The 19,790-nt window shown below is 44.5% G+C and overlaps 1 protein-coding gene across 3 annotated transcripts in view; it reads right to left on the reverse strand.

Moving 5' to 3' along the window:
• The window catches only part of ATOSA (atos homolog A), a 51,061-nt gene extending 33,672 nt beyond the window's left edge, over positions 1–17,389 (reverse strand). For 2 of the 3 annotated variants that reach the window (XM_054215360.1, XM_054215359.1), the window contains exon 1: positions 16,972–17,389. In XM_054215360.1, coding sequence (XP_054071335.1) covers positions 16,972–16,987 — 16 coding nt within the window. In that variant the 5' untranslated portion in view covers positions 16,988–17,389. Of the gene's footprint in view, positions 1–4,825; positions 4,913–16,971 lie in introns of those variants that run through there. The other variant, XM_054215361.1, reaches the window with a different exon arrangement.
• Positions 17,390–19,790: the final 2,401 nt, after the last annotated feature.

Consider the following 19,790-nt stretch of genomic DNA (forward strand, 5'->3'; position numbering starts at 1 on the left):
TCTATGATTCTATTGTTCTATGATTCTATGACTTATACAGACACCATCATCTGGAAGCAGCTTTATCGTTAGACACATCAATTTGAAAAGAATTTCATCAGACAGTAGATGATGCGGCTGAACTGCAAAATGAGCAATATCCCTCCCATTTAAGCATACTCCACTATATGCTATATTCACAAGTTCCACAGCATCTCTCAATCTTCTATATCCCATCTTCTCAATACTGCAGAAGAAAACAGTTTTACAATTTTATTTCAGAGTAACAACATAGACTCAACTATGCTACTGTCGTGGTGTTGGCCAGATTGGCCAATCAGAACAACAGATGGCCCTCACCCGCCCCCCCCTCCCCCCCCCCCCGAGGAGAGGACGAGATAAGGAGATTTACAAGTTTAGAAAAAGAACTAAACTACTTTAATGAAAATAATAATAAATAAGAAAATAGTAAATAATAATAGAATAATAAAAACTAAAGAAAAAAGTATACAATATATACAAAACCGTATCCAGCTCCCAGGATGACGATCACGTCACCAGCAGACACAGGGAAAGTCCCAGACTGGAGTCAGGACTGGAGCTGAATTCCAGAACTAGAGTCAGGAATGCTCGGATCCAGATCAAAGGCAGGGTCCTCCTCAGACATCAGCCATTGAAGAGCAAGCCAGAGCAACCCTGCCCCTTTGATCCCTCAGCTTTTATACTGAGCATGGGGCAGATGGGATGGAATACCCTGTTGGTCAGTTTTGGGTCACCTGTCCTGTCCAATCCTCCCTACAGGTGGGATCCCTCTACGCTTCTCCGCTTCCGACCCTCTAACGGGGCAAACAGCAAAGTGAGCTGACCTTGGCTGTTATGGCAATAAGTCTAAGCGAGAGCCTCTGTGCATACCATTCCTTGGCATAACCAGGTCTTATCACTCAGAGTGAACAGTTGCTGAACAATATGCTGTTAATTTCCAAGTTTAGTCAGTTAGAAGAGGCCCAGCTAAAAAGTAAAATTACAAAACAGAAAATTGGTTCTGTTTTACCTCAAACCAGGACAGCTACTATCAAGGAATTACTGCCTTATATCCTCTAAGAGAATCTGAAATATATTCATCTACTAGCTGTATACACTAAGAAAACAAAATCTTAGTTCTCATATTCCAAGTTTAGAATTTTGGAGTTAAAAATCTTTTATTGTATCTGGACTTCGGTATCTTAATTCAAGTCTCTCTGACCTAAAGGAAAATACTGACTCACTCTGAATCCAGTCCTAGGAGAGCAGGCCACTCTTCTTGTTCCTCACTCACCATGCTCTCAGAAGAAAGTGGGAGGCTATACAGTGACAAAAAGGGAACAAGATGACTGTTTCTTTTACTGTTCCTAAAACTACTTCACACACACAAAAAAAAATTAAAAAAGTCAGTACTACTAGGAACAAGAGGCCTGCAGCCGGGAAGTCCTCTTTTCAGTCATGTAATAAGGAAATACTGCATCACATATGCTAAGAGCATTCTGTTCACAGGCACAGCCAGTAAAGCTCAGATCCTCCGAACTTATAAAGTGGAAGAAAAATTTGAAAAGTGTTTGTGTGGGAACATGGAAAGAGAGTTGCAGAGCATCAGAAGACTAATTCACACATCCAAATAACAAGACAGTATTTTCCAGGCTAGTCTTCATTCAAGCAACAAGCAAGCAGCAGCCTGTTATATGCACCAGCAATCTCAGTGTGGCAAGACCTGGTGCTAAGATGCCTTCTCAGATTCTACCAAGATGAGAGATTTGGTAGATACAACCACACCTGCATAGGATAGAGCTGATACAACACAATCATTTAGAGACCCACACAACAGCATATCAAATCAAGAACCCAGACAGCTTCATTACTTCTGGTTCCAGTGAGAACAATGCAAGTACACAGTCTAGAAGTGTCTGAAAAGGTAAAGGTTTTTCCTTCAGCACATTCAGGAAAAAAGTCTCCGTTACAGATGCTGAACTTTCACATGGTGAATTACATCCAGGGCAGCTTTCTGACTATCAAACCATGTCAACTCCAGAGACTTGGGTCAACTCCAAGAAGCTATGTGAATGCTGATGGCATACCTAAGCCCCAGATAAATACAGTCACACTGCGGAAGAACTGTTAAGCACATTTTCTACCTAAATGTGAGGCACCTACTAACACCAATGAGCTGCCCTTGTTTGTTTTTTTTTTTTCCATTTCCCCAGAATAACTGAAAAACAAGAAAATGAGAAACAAACCAAACAGTGCAAATGCACTGTTAATAATAAAGCTCTTAAAGAATATTCACAAGGAGAAGAGATAGAAACACTCAAGAATTCAAGCACTTTATTTTAACGGACAACATATTAAACATTAGATATATAGTACGCAGGTTAAGTAGGAGCTGATACTCTTATTACTTTATTACAACATGTCAGTTAGAAATCACAGCTACAAGCTGGAACCTCTTGCAGCACTGCTGCTAGAACAGAACTAGTTATGAGGGTACTTAAAAAAACACACAGGAAAAAAAGCACAAGACTTGTTAGGAAGTGTCCTCGGGTAAGGAATGTAGATTAAGAATCCCATTATTTTATCTGAAATGAAGAAAAAGACAACACAAAAAGCCCAGAGCAAACTATTTTCATGACATCTGACCTCTTCTACTGCAGTTCCTTTCTGTATTCATCTTCTCTTTGTGCTTTCTTACTTCATCTCTCAAAACTCTGATGTTACAACCTGTTCATTGTCATCTAAGCAGTGGGTAATTTATCTTGTGGAACTTTGTCAGAACACGTTTGACCACCCAAAATCCTCCTCCTAGCTAGTGAGGCTACCTCCGGCTCTGGTAGGTTTGTTTCAGTATTTGCAGTCCAGATTATTTAGAGGGTGGGGTGGAGGGAAAGGAGGAAGGCTAGCAGACCAAAAGGCAGAGACTGTACTTCTTCATCAGAAACGCAAGGAGCTCTGAAAGAACTGAGCTGAAATTGATGATGGTGGAGCAGCGTGAAGCTCCTCGGGTAATTTTTCCAACGCTATTAACCTTCACCTACAAGGCCTGCCCTTAAGCAGTTAAACAGTAACCTGCAAAAGTAAAAAAGTTACAAAAGAGACAATACATGCTTCTCATTTAAAAAAAAAATTCTGTGAGAATGGCCAGGACCATAAAATTGTTTTTAAACTTTATTTGTGAGGATAAATGAAGACATTACAACTCTCAAGCTGTGTAAAAGACCGCCCATTTTAAAATGGACACCAGAGCCTACTATGGCATCTTGAATGCATAAAACAATAGAACATTTTTGATAGTTTTAGAATTGACTGTGTCACACAGCACAATTCAGCTATTTACAAGTTTCCACATTGTAACTCATGCTATTAAGCTTTAATAGTCTTCTGGTATTCAAAATGTTACATAGGGTCAAAATCTAAAGGTTTGACAGAATTTCAGCCAAGAATCTAGTTTGCCTCCCTCTTGCCTTCCTCTCTCCTAATATATGCTAATTGTCTACATAGCAAAGTGGCAGACATTAAAGTAACACATTTAAAAATTAATATATGCCATTAAGAAATTTCACTTTGTCCTCTCAAAAATTCCTTACTACTTTATAAAGCAACACTTCAGCGATTCAAAACCAGTATTCCCACACAAGCCTCACAAGTACACTAGTGGAATTGTTCCTCCTCCTGTATCAGGAGGTGAACATCTAATATCAGCAGGCTCGCTTAAGCTAGAGCTCCGGTACCTTTCAGAGGAATACCAACAAGCTCTAGAGCCAGGACGAAAACAGATGCAAGCACTTCGTTGGAACAACATTTGCATTTTTAGAGAACAGGTTTGCATAAAAAGGAATGGATAATCCTCAATTCAGCACTGAGTTCACTATGCTATTTAATTAGCTTTAAACATAGCATGCAGTTAAGCAACCAGTAAGCTGCTAATTAAAAATACATATTTTTAGTTGCCCCCAAAGCTGACATATTTGCATCAGCTTCATCTGCCCCGAGACAAACAAGTAGTGGCAAAGGGCTGATAATGCTTTCATGCATTGTTTCTAGCAGAAATCAAAATACTGCAATAGTTTCCTCCTGCTGGCGAGAAAAAAAAAAAAGGAAAAAAAAAAAGAGAAACTTGACCTACATAACAAGGCACAGAAGAAACTCAGTTAAGCTGCAGGGTGTTTTTGGGAAGGGAAAGGGAGATATTTTTTTTTTCTCCATAACAATGAAGAGTCAAGCAGTTACATATGGCTACACTAACTACAACTGTTGACTGATTTGACATTTAACTAGATGTCTCACTTTTAAGGCTTAAAAATTTGCCCCTCCTGTTCCAGGCCATTTAATACTCTTACCCTAACAATGTAATGAATTAACAGTTAATTTTTAGGCTGTCCATTACTTTCCTTTAAAGAGAGCTTGAAAGAAAAGACCTCACAAAATCCCAACCTTTCATAGGCTCAGCGTACGAAAGGAAGAGCATACGGTGAAACTGTTTGGGGTTCTGGCTCGTTTTTTTAAAGGAACTCTGTACAGAGGAAGGCCAGCACACTTCTGCAGCTCGGCCGGAGAGACAAACTTTAGCACAGCCGGATTTCAGAAAAACACCACCAAAACCCGGCAAACCGCTCTCACGGTGACACAGCTTGGACTTGTCCCAAGCCCGGGAAGACAGGCCGGCCCGGTGCTACCGGCCTCAACCCCCCCACCACCCGCTTTGCTCCCGGAGCCCCCCCCACCTCCACGACACCCTCAGTCCCATCGCCCACGGTCACCCCCCGGGGAAGGCCCGGGGAGGGGGGCGGCGGGGGTCCCCCGGATCCCTGCCGGTACGCACCTTCCCGGCGCGGCCCTCCGCCCCCGCCGCCGCGCCGCCGCCGCCGCGGGTGGGTGCCCACGGCAGCTCCCACAAAGGAGGCAGAGTAGGGGCGCGCATAGCAACAGGGCCCGGGCGGCGATTGGCCCCGCCGGGGCGAGCGCCGGCCTCCTCGGCGGCCCGGCCCGGCCCCCCCGCCCGCAGCACCGGGCGTGAGGAGCCGCCCCCGGCCGCGGGGCGGGCGAGGTGAGCAACACCGGGCGGAAAGAGGCTCCGCTGCCTCCTCCCTGCGGCCCCGACAGCCCCCCCGGGGCAGGAGCAGCCCCCGCTGGCTCGCCAGCCCACCCGGGGACCATCCCCACCACCGCATCTACCATCGTCGTCTCCCCCCCGCCCCCCCGAGCTTTTCACAGGGCACTTTTGGGGACTAATTTATGAAGTTGTTTTAAAGGAGTAGTCAAAACTGCAGGTATTATTCCAGGTGCGCTCTAAACGACATGCTGTCCGCATTGAACGGTTTCATCCAGCGCTTACCTACAGGAAAGGCTGAGAGGATTGGGTTTGGTCAGCCCGGAGAAAAGAAAAATTAGGGGAGACCTTATCACCACATTCTGGTATTTAAAGGGTGGCTACAAAGACGATGAAGACTCCCTTTTCACAAGGGGTGACATGGAAAAGAGGAGGGGTAACCGGTACAAGTTACTCCTGGGGAGATTCTGGTTGGACACAAGAGGAAAAGTTTTCCCCCTGAGAAGAATCAGCCTTTGGAATAATCTCACCAGGGAAGTGGTGGATTCCCCATCTCTGGACACTTTTCAGGTACAGCTGGGCAAGGTGCTGGGCCATCTTGTCTAGACCATGCTTTTGCCAAGAAAGGCTGGAGCAGATGATCCCTGAGGTCCCTTCCAACCTGGCATTCTGAGTCTATTTACAAGAACTAAAGTCAGACAACATTCAACCATATTGACATAATCAGCACACACACACAAAAAAAAAAATCTTACTCTCAGCCTAGCCACGTCACAACACAAGAATAAAACTCTTGTTCTGTAATTAGATGCCATGAAACTATGAGAAGTCCAGAACAAACTAGACTTCACAACCACATTCAAAATCCAGTAGCACCCACTAACCCATCCAAGAGCATGGGAAACGTGCTACTTACTTCACAGAACAAAGACTTCTCCCCACTCACATTTTACATAGCAGTACCATTTAGCTGTGGTTGTGAGAAAACATAGACTATACCAGATTTTTAAGTAGACATTTTATCCGAGGAAGTCTGGATACCTTTTAGTAGTTGGGCCATTTAAAGATTGTAGATACAGATAGTGCCTTACAGAAAGTTATACGCAAAACATACCATTTCATTAGTCACTGACATTCAAGCTTCCTGTATATTTTATCTCAGTTTGCTTTCCAAGTATTTTTCTTTCATGGAACATTTACTTCTACAAAGCCACCATAGTTTACACAGTTGTCTGAAAAAGCAGTTTGAAGTTTTCTTAATCGAGCAACCACCTAGCCTTTGAAAACAGTACTCAGACTATTTCCTATGAAACAGTTATTCACTATCTATGGGAGAAATGGGAGGGGCAAGAGGAATATTTATCACACTGGTAAACACAGTATGTTTAAAAGTTTTGCTAACAAGAGGCAGAAGCAATAACCCCGAGCCAATTCCCATGGCGGCCAGCAGAGATGGCATTCAGGAGCCACCCAGTTGTTTTTACAGGCCAACTAACAATATTTTAGTGAGGAGCAGCTGCCTCTAGATGACAAGCATACCTACCCACCACAATGCTCCTCAACAGTCTCCCCACACTGGGCCTACTGGAGCACAAACACAAAGATCCTTTTCACACCTGATATTCCTCAAATACACTAAAAGTAGGACAGCATGTTGACGCTCCAGCTTTTAAGCTTACAGTCCTAAGCCAGCCCTAGATATACACAGCTGAGCTCTGTGCATATTTGTGAAAGAACACCCCAGAAATGGATGCATCTGGCCTAATAAAATGCTAAATTTAGAAATTACAATATTAGAAATTCCACCAAACAAACCCCACCGTGAAGCATGCTACTCATTTATCTGTTTGATCTTGTATTCTTCCACAAACTCCAGCACAGGCACAAGATACCTATGGTAACAGGGCATTGCTAGTGTGACTGAACATAAGAGAACACAGTAGTGCAGAGATATACATAGTACTTTATCCTAAACTGCATATTCCATCATCATAAAGTAGCTACACTTAAAATACTAGTAATGCCCTTGCAGTTTTAATACTGTGCAAAATTACTAACAATAAGGAAGATAAACAGACTGTATTTTAACCCACCTTCTGCTGCAAACAGGATGACACTTATAAAAATAAAAAATGATGAGGTCTTGAAAGGAACGGATTTTATCAAACATGATCTTTAGGAATAAGCAGTCCTACACATTTCACAAAGCAGGAAACCCCAGCCAAGCAAGGTTCATCCCAGTATCAAGTCAACTACGCATCAATTCAGCAGCACTTGCCAGCAGACATAATTGGCATCATCCCTACATTACAAAAACACCCAACTTCAGCCTTTGGAGGGCCATGCCAAAGCACAGGGTGTCTAGTAATGAGCCAGTTCAGAAAAACACTCCAGTTACGATTCCAGCCCTGCCTTGTGCCCAAAAAGCAAAGTGTGCCCGTGACCCCTAAGGAGCGAAGCATAAGTGACTTCATGGCACCTTATGTTCACGCAGCCTAGTCGTAGAGACAAGCTAAAAACAAGAGCATATTTCTATCGGTGCATCCCTTGCTTGAAACAATCATTTTGGATTGAGTTATTAATTTGCAGAACATAAAAACACTAAGCACTCATGTAGACAACCCTATTCCCCTTCCTCCCACGCACATGCTCAGTTCCTCAGAACAAAGCTGAGCTCAGCTCTGATGCATGTTAATGAGCTGATAAGATATACCATCCAGTCTTAATAATTTATGTATAGCTTCCCTTTTTCTGATGTTTAAAGTCAGATTTCATGAGTAAGAAAGACGACATATAGTCTGCAGCACACCTAGAAAGGCTGAAAGCATCAGGTGCTAACGGTTCCACCATGATTTTAAACCAAAATCGGTGCAGATCATAAAGCTGCTTAACATTTCATACCAAAAGCTTAACTGAGAACAAATACAACCAGCTTACAAAGTGTCCTAAAACATTTATGAAACTGAAGGCCATTATATTCTCAAAATGAAAATGGGATGAAAGAACACACAATGCATAGAGCAACATCACTTAACCTTTTCTAACAGATCCAAATACTTTCTTACAGAAAATCATTAAATCAGTGAGACTATCAGTAGGAAACCTCCAAAGGCAGTACAATAATAGCCAGTTACACCAATTTTAGTGAACTTAACTCAATGTAAGATGAGGCAGATGCGTATTCTAGCAGTTTTACACTGATTTCCTGATCTTTATCTTCAAATTTTTCTAGTATTATCAACTATTCCTCCTGTTTCAGCTCCATATGGTGGCTACTTGGTTCTACAGCAAGCACACTTCTAAAGGGGTCTTCCACACCTTCCTTGCACTGACTGTCTGAACATCCTACATCAGGAGTACTGCCACTAGCGTCATTATGACAGCAATCATTACCCAGCCCTCTCCTACGGTTCTAGTCCTCCAGATACGCTGTTTCTCATGGCTTCTCCATGGTAAACAAGATTTCTTTGGCCATTTGAATAGCACGTGCTTCAAAAGGAAGAAGCTGTTTCCCCTTCAAAATAAAGCGAAACAACGCCATGCTTTTCATTAAAAGGCATCTGAAGTGGGAAACCCTGCATGCTTAAATATGCTTAAAGAGTCATGTTTAAAGAATTATACAGCAGAGAAAAAGGATTTACCTTTGACCAGCATGAGTGTTGATATTAATCCCCTTCCCCTAACCCTGTATTCCCAGTCCATACTGATCTCAATGATTTTGTCCCTGTTCATTTCCTACTGGTAGGAAACTCCTCCTCCTTTACTCCACATCAGAGGAATGTTTACTAAAGCTCTTCTCTTCTTGATGCATCTGTTCTCTTCCCCACTACCCCCAAGTCCAACTACTTAATCAGAATTAAAAGCCTGACTAAAAAAAGCTGTAACAAAAAAGAATAAATAAATAGGATGTCTTACTGGGGTTGTGCTGTAACTATTCAGAGCTAACACACACAAAAATGCACTGATACCTGTGACTACAGAAAACTGCACAAAGCATCAACACATCAAAAACTCTGCTAAGACAGAAGTTATGCCTTCAGCGACTAGTCATCACAGACATTTTCTCGCATATTACTCTTAACCACCCTCTCTGCCTCTCCAAATCTGCAGACCAAACTTGATGACCTGCCTGAAAGCCTGGGCGAGCCATGGCTGGTTTCACTTATATTGTCGGGCCCGTGCCCTGGCAGGGAACCAAGGAGAACAATACCTGGCAGGGGAGAAGGGCGTCCCACCACTCTGAAAAAAGACTGTGCTGACCACAGCAGCTCCTCCCACACCTCTCCTTCCCCTGACCCTCAGAAGCAACCACCACCACCCCACCACGGTACCGGCTGTACTGAGGACACGGGCTAATACTCGCCATCCTCAACTCTTCACTCAAGTTCTCTCTGCCCTTCCCTCCCCTGTTATACCCAACGACAAGATGATACTTGCACAGCACTCTGAGAAAGAAGTTTAATTTATTGCAGCAGAGAAGTGTGAAACATGCCCTAGAAATCCTGAAGGCTCCTCAGTGGGCAAAAGGAACCCCTGCATGCACAGCACCATTAAGAGGTTAAACTAGCACAAGCAGTCACCTGCTTGTAGTCTCACCAAAGAAGTTCACAGACTAAAATGGACTGACTTACCAACTCGGTTCCCAGGGATCTTAATGGAAAAAAAAATCACTAACTTCACAGGCTACTCAATGTAAAACAGATGACATGGCACGTGTGCAACCAGAAATTCCTCATTTCAGATATGTTCTCTTTTTTTATTATACCTCAGAAGAAAATCCAACTTGTTTTTTCCCTAGGAACAAAAACAAGTCATACTTCACAATAGATTTGGGAAATGCACTGATCACTGCTAACAGAAAAGTGTAACTGCCCCGTGGTTACTGGGTACTCAACACTGGACAAAGAGAGACTGGATGCCACAAAACGAAAAATGTTAAAATCAAAATAAATGTGTACGGGGGGAGCTGAAGAACTCCTCTTAAAGAAACTAAGTGGTTCAGAAGACTTCTCAGTAAGACTATTTTGTTCACCTTTATTCTTAGTAAGTGTTCCCTTCAGAACACCCATGGAAGTGTCATTAGCATTTTGTGTATGTGGGGCACTTCCTTCCCCATGTGTTCATCTGCCTCCACTGATTCATACACAGCTCTTCTCCAAATTTTCCCCGAGAGTGTTCTCATACTATCCCATTACATCTCTGCATTTTGAGTCAGTATAATGTAGTAACACCATTCCAGATAACTTTAAATAATTTTGGTCACAAAGCTAACATTAAAAGGTAACGCAACAATCACTAGCGAAAAGAACTATACCAGGCCCATTTAACAAGGAAGAAAATATATTAATATAAGCAAGTTAAGTATAAACATTTTATTTGGTCAGAATAACACTGAATTGTTAAGAACAGCTGGAGAATTTTCGTGACTCTTACAACTCTATTATACTGTTTACAAGTAACCTTTATAAAAAAATATCTCTTCCAATCTCGGTACAGTTATGCATGCGGATCAAGAATAACTGCACATGGCTTTGGCTGTGTGCTTATGTCTATATTCATCCCACCCTGCACTGGACAAGCAGAAACAGGAACTCATAATGAATGTGAAGTCTTCCAAAGTCCAACTATCTACCCAAGTCCAAGAGGCACTCTTCTATATTTGCATTCACCCAGGTTTATAGACAACCTTAATTGCCTACTTATACATGAAGGTTTTGTACTCAGTAGTACAAAAGTAACTGTGCAATTGTACATGCACTTCTAAAACAATTTAATCTTAAAAAGTGTCTTCTGTCTAAACATTAAATACAAGTGACCTGCGAAGATTGAACAACGTACTACCACCTTGAAAGACAATGATGTGAGAAACCTTGAAAAAAATCTGAAAAACATAGTATCACATCAGAATGGAGAAAGTAGTTATTATAGCTATAATTACAGTTGAACTGCAAGACCTTATTGACTAAAGGAACAGCTAGTCACTGCTGGACTGTTAGCCTTAACTTGTTGCTGATAGGATAAAAGGCTATGGCTATTTCACCACCATTTAACAGTTGCTATTAGCAGACATTTGTCAAAATAACAAAGAAACATTTTGTAAACAGTGAAGTAGACAGAGCAAGTACTTTTAACAAATGTCATATAGCTGGTTTGTTCCTGTCAGTTGCTCTGTTTTCACAGAAGACTTCTAATTTTAATAAGCAGAATTTCATTTGGCAACAAACTCACATCTCTCATGAGAATCCATATTTATAAATGTTAGCTTATTTTTAAAAACATTTAGAAACTGGCAGATCCTCAGATCCAATAATAGTTTCAACACTGCCCTTAACAACTAAATCCAATCTAATATGCTTCAGCCCAGGGATCTGATCTGGCACGCCAAAGTTTCTCTCTTTAGCAAGTAAAGAATACAGTCAGATGGGACAGTTACATAGCCCAAGCCTATGGACTTAGCATATCCACAAGCCCTAAAACACCCACCTAAATGCCACTCCAGCAACATCTGGTTTAGCAACAAGAGCCCCTCTGAAGGTGGCTAGTATGGACAACTCCAACGAAACGAAAAGAAAATGGCAAAGCTGTTACTAGTATGGTTTGTTCTCCCTGAGGAACAGCCATGCAGTGAAGAAATCTCACTGTTGAACATGGACAAAAGCACTCTTCCAACCCAAAAACTACTTCTACAACAGGAGGACTTGCCTTGCTGTCAACACTAGGTACCAGTTGCAGAACGGGTAGAAAACTTCAACATAAGCAGGTATTTCAACACAAAATTAAGGATTTTCCAATTCTACAAATGAATAGCCTTAGATTTATTTTGTGAGGGGAAAAAAAGGTTAAGATAGAAAGCTAAGAATTCTTCTAAGTTAAATTTTTGTAGTAGAAATCTAATGAGTTCCCACTTCTTGGGTGCAAGGACGGAGTTGTATTGAAAGAATCTAGACTCTACCCTCAATTAAAGAAAAAAAAAAAGGCATATATTCCTGTTCACTCATCCTCATCCACAGCATCTATATACTATGTGTTATCAGGACAAATCCGCTCTCCCCAAAGATTAGGGCTAGATGGCTTTGTGCCTTATAAAATGGAATCTGAGTATAATATCCTCACCACCTGTCAGTTTGATTGGTTTTGTTGTTTTTGGTTTTTTTATCCTGACCAGTTTTAGTTTTTCTTTCTTTTAAAGGATAAGCTGGGTTTTTTTGAAAGAAATCCACATAGGAAGGGCAGGACACCCCACACCCCCCCTTTCCTGCCTGTCAGCGCCAGCCTCCCTCACCACGCGCACCTTTTGGCACGTGCCCCTGCGTGGCAGAGCGTGTTTGCCAGCACGGCTTCCTCCCGGGCCAGGGAGCAGCGTCACCTCCATCCAGCTCATTATCACCCAACCTGCACTTACCTGTGGCAACCAAGCCTGAAGCATTGCCCAAACGCTTCTGGAGTGACAACTCCACTAAGCAGGAAGCACCTCATTTCCAGTTTATTACTTTGTTTACTGGCTACATGGTTCTACCACGGAAAAGTTTAAGTGCTTCGTGACATTTCACTGAGAAGATATTATAGAATTAAAGTGTCTGTATCACTGTGCAACACAGGTCACCAAAATACCACTCATCCGTTTTCAAAAGATGTTTTCACTTCCTTATCTGAATACTTGGTAGCAAATCATCTTTGCTAAAAAGTTTTCCACAAAAATCTTTCACAAAATTAATATAGAGCATAAAACTAAGTCTTGCTTTTAAAAACAAGGACCTTATCCAGACTTTTTAACTTAACATTTAACTCCACAACTCCTAAACACGCTGGTTCAGCTCACTTTCCTCCAATTCCATGCCTCCTCATCCTTCCTCCTAAGACTTTGAAGAAGAAAAGCATCCAATCAAGTGTTCATCTTCATTAATCTCTCCTCCAGCTTTCTTCACAGACACATCCAAAAATCCTTTGGCTATTTTTCCAACATGAGGTAGTAAACAGACTTTTGTTGAACCCAAAGAGTTAGCTCCTTCCATACCAAACCACCAAATAAGGTGGAAGAAATTCTCTTAACCTCATTACTATGAAGAGACCCAGAGGCACGTATTCCAGTTTGACTTGCAAACAAGGAAGGAGAAGAGAAAAAGCAATCTTCAGACTGATTGTTCCTCTCTTGTAGACAGAAAGCCATTTCTTTAAATTAGGGTAATCTCGAGAAGGGAATTAATACTTCAGAAAGTAAGAGACAACTGCTTTTTGCTTAATTTGTAAGTGAAAACAGAACAGTCTCTACACAACACACAGCAGAGGAACAAACAAAGCAAGGTAATAAAAAAGTAAGAAAAGACTAGAATAAGGTGATAAAAAACAGCTAGCATGCATTTAGAGACAAACAAGGCCGTCTTCCTCCTTTAACTGATCATTCACGCAGCGAGGGGGAGGGAGGAGGAAGGAGCAGTAACTTTGAGCTAATTAGACTATAGTAAGACTTTTGATGTCTTGTAACATTCCCACAGTAAAATACGACTATACTGTAGATTCATCTAAACCGCAAGATTTTTTCCAGTTGTGCACCAAGTGTACTCTCAGAGTACATAACAAGCCTTCCGAGCTTGGCAGTAAGCTATCACCCTGACATTATGCAATGTTTTCATTAACTCCGATGGTGAAACAGTGTGTTTATACAGTTTAGGAACAAAGCTGAACTGGAAGAGTTCGCAAGCGCTCTGCTACGAAGTCTAGTTCTGTCTTCCAAACTCAATAAACTGGCGAAGCGATCAGAAGTCATTAGAACGAAGTTCAATAGAAGCAAGAGCAAAGCTCTGTACTTGAGAAAGGAAACAGTGGTCCAAATGTGCAACACGAAGCAGCTGACTAGGCAGCTGTACTGCAGAAACTAAATCGTGATGATACCATGGATCAAAGCTAGGTAAGCTGATATGTTGGTACTGCAGAAAGACAAAAAAAAAACCCCCAAAGCTCAAACGTCACTCCAAAAACATCGTATTTAAGAAAGGGGGATAAATCTTTCTTCTCACCGGCGCTGGTAAAGCTGCAGCTGAAGCAACGTGACCGCTTTATTTTAGGATGCCTTCAACATTCAACACTTCAAGAATGGCAGTGTAGGAAAGGCAAAGCCAAGCTGCAGCCATCAGTATTTTAGTTACTGCACTCTCTAGACCAGGTATAGAGGTAGTTACGTGAATGTGCTCAGAGAAACCACTGCCCTTCCACACTGACACCCCACCTGATGGGCAAGTCCTGAGCGATGCTCATGAGACACGTCCTGTGAATACCCTGTGCCTCTGCACGGCAAAGAAATAAGTCCACGTTTTTACCTGCACTTTCAAACCTCTCTTCCTCACTTGCAAAACTGCTCCGCAGGTTTGCTGTGCAACACTCCACATTCCATCTCCTCCATACTGCTCTCATATATTGCATGTTTATGTCTGTAATTTTCAAACTTTCCTTATTATAAAGGGAGGTAAGTACCTGAGGGCCAAATCTCCCCTTTTTCTTCATTTCTGCTCATCCCTCTCACCTCCCGTTTTAAACTAAAACATTCTATAACATTTCCCACTGTTAAAAGAGTGGTTGCACATTTAGGTCTCCCCTTTCTTCTCCTGCACCACGCAGTTTTGCTGGTGATAACAAGAATCTTATTGGTAGTATGACAAAGGCTAAACCAAACATGCCTGGGCATTAAAATCTTATTAAGCCTAATTCTAACTACAAGAACTACATCTCTCTGCTCCAAATGGATTCTGATATAATTAGTTGTAAAAATAATTAAAAAAAACAAAACCAAAAAACAACAAAAAACCCAAAACCATTTCAAGTCTTTTTAAGTCTGTTTCTTTGCGTTTCACTTGGTGTGTGGATTTGCAGTCTTCTCAGGATTTTGAGGGTCTGTAGCAAAGCGAAGGCTGTGGCAAGCTGACTGTTCTGCTTCTCCCCTGTCCTTTGCCATTAATTTGCGACGATTGGAAGCAGGTGACTGCACACTTGACTGCTTGTGTCCTGTGGTGCAGCTGCCACACAGAAAGCAGCACATATAAACATTTGCATGATTCGTGCCTCCTAAGAGTCTCCGTGGGCCGCATGTGGCATTTAGGCAGCACTTTCACAACCCTCTTTGTGCATGGTATTGCTCTACAACATTAGCACACAGTTAAGCTAGAGGTATTTACCAAAATGGCTGGAGAGACTCTCCATGTTTGGCAAGATCCATGATTTATTTCAAGATTTTTTTTTAGTTATCTCAAAAGAATTTCAAGACACTACTTTTGAAGGGTTTCACCCAGTGTGTGACAGATATTTTACAACAGATAGAAATCTCATTTTATTAACTGTCAGCTGAGGAAAAAAACAACAAAAACCAAGCCAACCACACAACAACCACCCAACAACCTAAAAAACTTGCTTTCTTTATAAATTTGGCTCCCTCTACACCAGATTGGTTAAAAAAAGGCATCTGATCACTTATCATACAGCAACTAAAAATGTTTCCAATGCGCTAACTTTTCCTGCCTAAAAATTAAAGAAAAGAACAGACAAAGGTCATATAGAGGTTTTGAACTGCTACAGCAGAACATTTTAAAGCTGCAAATATTGACTTGGGTTTTACCTGGCTATTTTGAAATTTTAGTTCACCTTGACAGTAAATAGTTTTCAAACTTCAGGGTCTGGTATTAAAATCTAAAGAGATTCTAAAAACAACCTGCCTTGCTGCAATTGATCAGGTGAAGGTTTAAGCAATTAAGAAACAGGGAGGAAAGCAAAGAGAAAAGTCCATTTCGAACCCCTAGTACTTAAGCATCGTTAATTTATGCATACGTTTACAATCAGTTCTGTACTATCGTCACACCATATAATCCTTACCGCATATACATACAAGAAATCCACCTAAGGGGTGGTCATTTATGCAGTGTCACTATTAGCAGACATGTCATTAACAAACCTAATTAAGATGAGTATGTCATGTGTGAGTATTTAATACACGGATATCTGAGCTCTATTAAAGTGTTTCTCAAAACACCAAAGTGATTATAACACAAAAAGGATGTGTTTTTAAAACTGAAAGCAACCAGGTAAACAACAGAATCATGAAAACTTTAAGAAACCCAAACATCTAAGCAAGGAGGTTATTTTAATTAACACTCAGAATTCTACGATGACATAAGATTTGTTTAAAATAAAATAATCTTGCTTTCACTAACAGGAATCGATAATCGCTGCTCATGTGGATCAAAATAGAAGTCATGACATATTTTCAACTCTAGGGGCATCAGCAGCTGTTGCTATACTGCAAAAGAGCTGAAGTGTTTTTATAAACATATACATAGGCAGTCGACTTTATTTTTCTGTAAAACCAGCTGTCAGTAATGCAGATAAGACAGCAACCAAATGATCGTGAAAAATCAGTATTCCAGCACGCGTGTTATGCTACATCTCCTGTGTAACCGGAACAAAATCCCACTGTCAGGTTATAAAACAACACAGGTGGAAGTTACGGTTATTTTGAGGGTGTTTTTCAGCTACATTCTGACATTTCTGTGCCTGTGCCGGCATTGTCCGCCGATGCCCGATTTGCCTTTGACCGACCCCCCCTCAGCGCTGCAGCCGTGTGTCGAGTACGACACACACAAACTGCAGCATTCCCAGCGCAGAAGGAGTTTGCCAGGGTGTTTTCCTCCCTTTCCAGCCAGCCAAGACAATGGGAAGCCGAAGGGGAGGCAGGACACGGGGCTGACGATCCCCTCGCAGGGTGCCCTCGCAGAGCCACCACCATTTCCCGAGGGGAACCCCAACACCCGGCTTCTCTCCCATCCCCCAAAACGATGAGGAAACGGAGCGACAACACCGAAACAAAACACCAGCCTACTTCTAGAAACAAAACCAAAAAAAAAAAAAAGAGAGAAATATCTTCATAAACCGTTTACCTCGTTCCGGCTTCATTTTCTCCGTCTCCTCGGAGGGCTCTGACCGGAGCCAAAGTGCTCTGCTGCTCCCCCGGCCAAGACTGGCTGTCGCTGCCTCCAGCTAGCGATATTAATTATTTTTTTTTATTGTTTTTTCTTCTTCTCGTCCGTGTAAAAACAATCGAGCCGGAGGGAGGCCGCGCCGCCGGGGTCTGGCCCGACCCCGCGGCTCCCAGTGGGCCCGCGGGCGGGCGGGCTGAGGCGGCGGGGCTGGGGGGGGGGGGGGTAGGGGTCTGAGGGCCGGCGGCCTCTCCCCGCGCCCGGCCGGCCTGTCCTTCCGTGACACGGCGCCGAGCGGGGCTATTTATAACCTGCTGGGGAAAGAATCCCACAACAACAGACCTCGGCTCTGACTCACCGCGGCCCCGGGCGATGGCAGCCCCGGAGTCCCCTCCCTCCCTCCCGCCTGCCCCGAGGAGGGCAGCCAGCCGCCCGCCCCCCCCACCCGCCCCGCCGAGCCCCCAGCCCCGTCGAGCCCCCAGCGCCGTCACCGGCCGGCGGCTGGCGGCGGGGGGCTGCCCGCCACCTTCATTCCCGGCCCCGCCGCGCTTCGCCCCGCTCAGACAGCCCGCGCCTGCCGCCGCCGCGGAGCGCTGCTCTCCATGGCTCTGCCTCCTGCCCTTCCTCCTCCTCCTCGCCGCTGACTAACTCCCCTCCTCTCCACCGGGCACTCCCCGCCTCCCGCCGAGCGGGGCACACACATCACAACCCGTCAGCGGCGGGCAGGGCAGCTCGGCCGCGGGGGAGCCGCCGCGCTGGGCCGCCGGCAGGGGGGAACGCGGCCGCCGCCAGCACGGAGCCCCACTCCGCTCCGCGCCCATCCCGCCCCCCGGGCCGGGACCGACTGCCCCGGTCCCGCCCCCCCGCCGCGCCACGTGACCCGCAGCGGCCAATCCCCTGCCCTCACTTCCTGCCGCACCCGCCCGCCGAGCAACTCGGTTGCCATGGCAACGGAGCGCCGGCCCACCTGGGGCCTACCGGCGGCGGCTGCGGGCCCATCCCGGTGGCGGGGAGCGCGGCCTAGCCGCCGTTTATCGGTTCACCCAAACGGAATCCAGCCCTGCTACAGGTAGGTTCCCCCCCTCTCCCCGTGGAGGAGAGCGGCCCCTCACTCACCCGGCTGCGGCGGCCCCTCCGACCGCTCCCGCGAAGGGCCTTTCTCGCGCTGCCGTCGGCCGCCGCCCCCTCCTCGCCTTGCACAGGTGCCTCCGCGCTGGCCCCCTGTACTTCCACAGGAGCGCCTGCCCATCGCTGTCGGGATTTATACGGCTATATATACAGTCGCTCGCTGAACGGGCATTCAGAAGTGTGAACTGCCCGATCGGCGGGAGGTTGTGCCCCCGCCCGCTCGCACCGCCCGGCCGGAGGAGCTGCCAAGGAGGGGAGGAGGCCGCCTTTGTGTCCCCGGCCCCGGGGGCGGCCGCTGCCCCTCACACGCCTGCTGCCCGCCCTGCCTGGCAGCGCGGGGCTTGACGCTCACTTCACACCGATATCTATTTCGTGCGGAGAAACAATGGAGTCAGCTGGGCTGCGCTTACACAACCGCCTTAATCCAGCAGACATTCAAGTTTCCCCGAAAGGAACGGGCCTGCGCGATCCCTCATTTCAAGGCCTGCCTGGCAAAGCCCGTCCAGCCTCCCCGTGGCTGTGTCCCTTTCCCTGCCCTGAGCCCACTGAGGCACACTGCTAATACCCCCACAGAAGAGGGGGGAACAAGCTGCTGTGTTGATAGCGATGAAGGCAAAGCAAATAAGATGTTGCTAAGGAAGAAAAGACCTTGGGCAATCAAAGAAAACAAGTGTGTTGTTTTGGCTTGTAGATAGCAAAAAGACACAAGGAACTTTAACTTGGGAAAACTGGGTCATTCCCTTAGAACTGCAAGGTTGCTAGTTGTTACAAAGTGTTGACAATAAATGTACCTGTCCTTTAGGTGAACTTAGCTCATTAAAATGTGAAAACCACACCTCCAGATCTTAAGCTATACATCTCCTAGATGAGACCCCCTACTTATGTAGTCTGCATAGTTATTTACGAATGTACTATATCTTTAATTCAAAGTGAGAGTACAAATAGACAGTAGGAGCTTATTGTGAAATTATGATCTGCCAACGATAAGTATAGTATGCTAATTAATCGATTTTTGTAAAATAGAAAAGCTTAAAATGTATAAGCCAAGGTGTGCTAGCTTTGTGGAGTTTCCACCTAGCACCCATCTCTGCGCAGACATGAAATAAACAAATATCTCAACACAGTGTGTGGATTGATTCTTTGCATATCGGGTAAAGAACCCAGATTTGGGACAGCAATAGGGCTCCCCTGTTTCACCAGGGCAGGCTCAAAGGGCTGTGGTGTGATGGCCTTGTGACAGTAGAGGGACTGGAGAGGGTACCAGGAGATGGCTGGTACTGGGGCCAGGGCAAGCCCCACAGACAGCTCTGTTGCTCTGGGTTGGACTCAGTCAGAAGAGATGGTTGGGATGATAGAGGCCCCTCTGGCTTTAATGTGGTTCTGTAGTTGGGATATACACAGGCATGGCTGCACCTCCAGTTGTTACACTGGCAATTCCCTGCCACTGTGATTACTGTTTACAAATGCTTCCATCTTAAAGACTGAGCACTATGGGGGCACTCACGCCCAACAACAGATGACTTATAAATACGCATGTGATTCTATGTTTTCTGCCCTTTCTGTAGAGGAACAATGCCCATGGGTCAGTCAGCTCCCCACCCTTTCTGGTGCACCAGGGTCCCTGCAGATGGATATACACCTAGGATCTGGAT

Source organism: Rissa tridactyla, chromosome 9 (genome assembly GCF_028500815.1).
Source record: "Rissa tridactyla isolate bRisTri1 chromosome 9, bRisTri1.patW.cur.20221130, whole genome shotgun sequence".
NCBI lineage: Eukaryota > Metazoa > Chordata > Aves > Charadriiformes > Laridae > Rissa > Rissa tridactyla.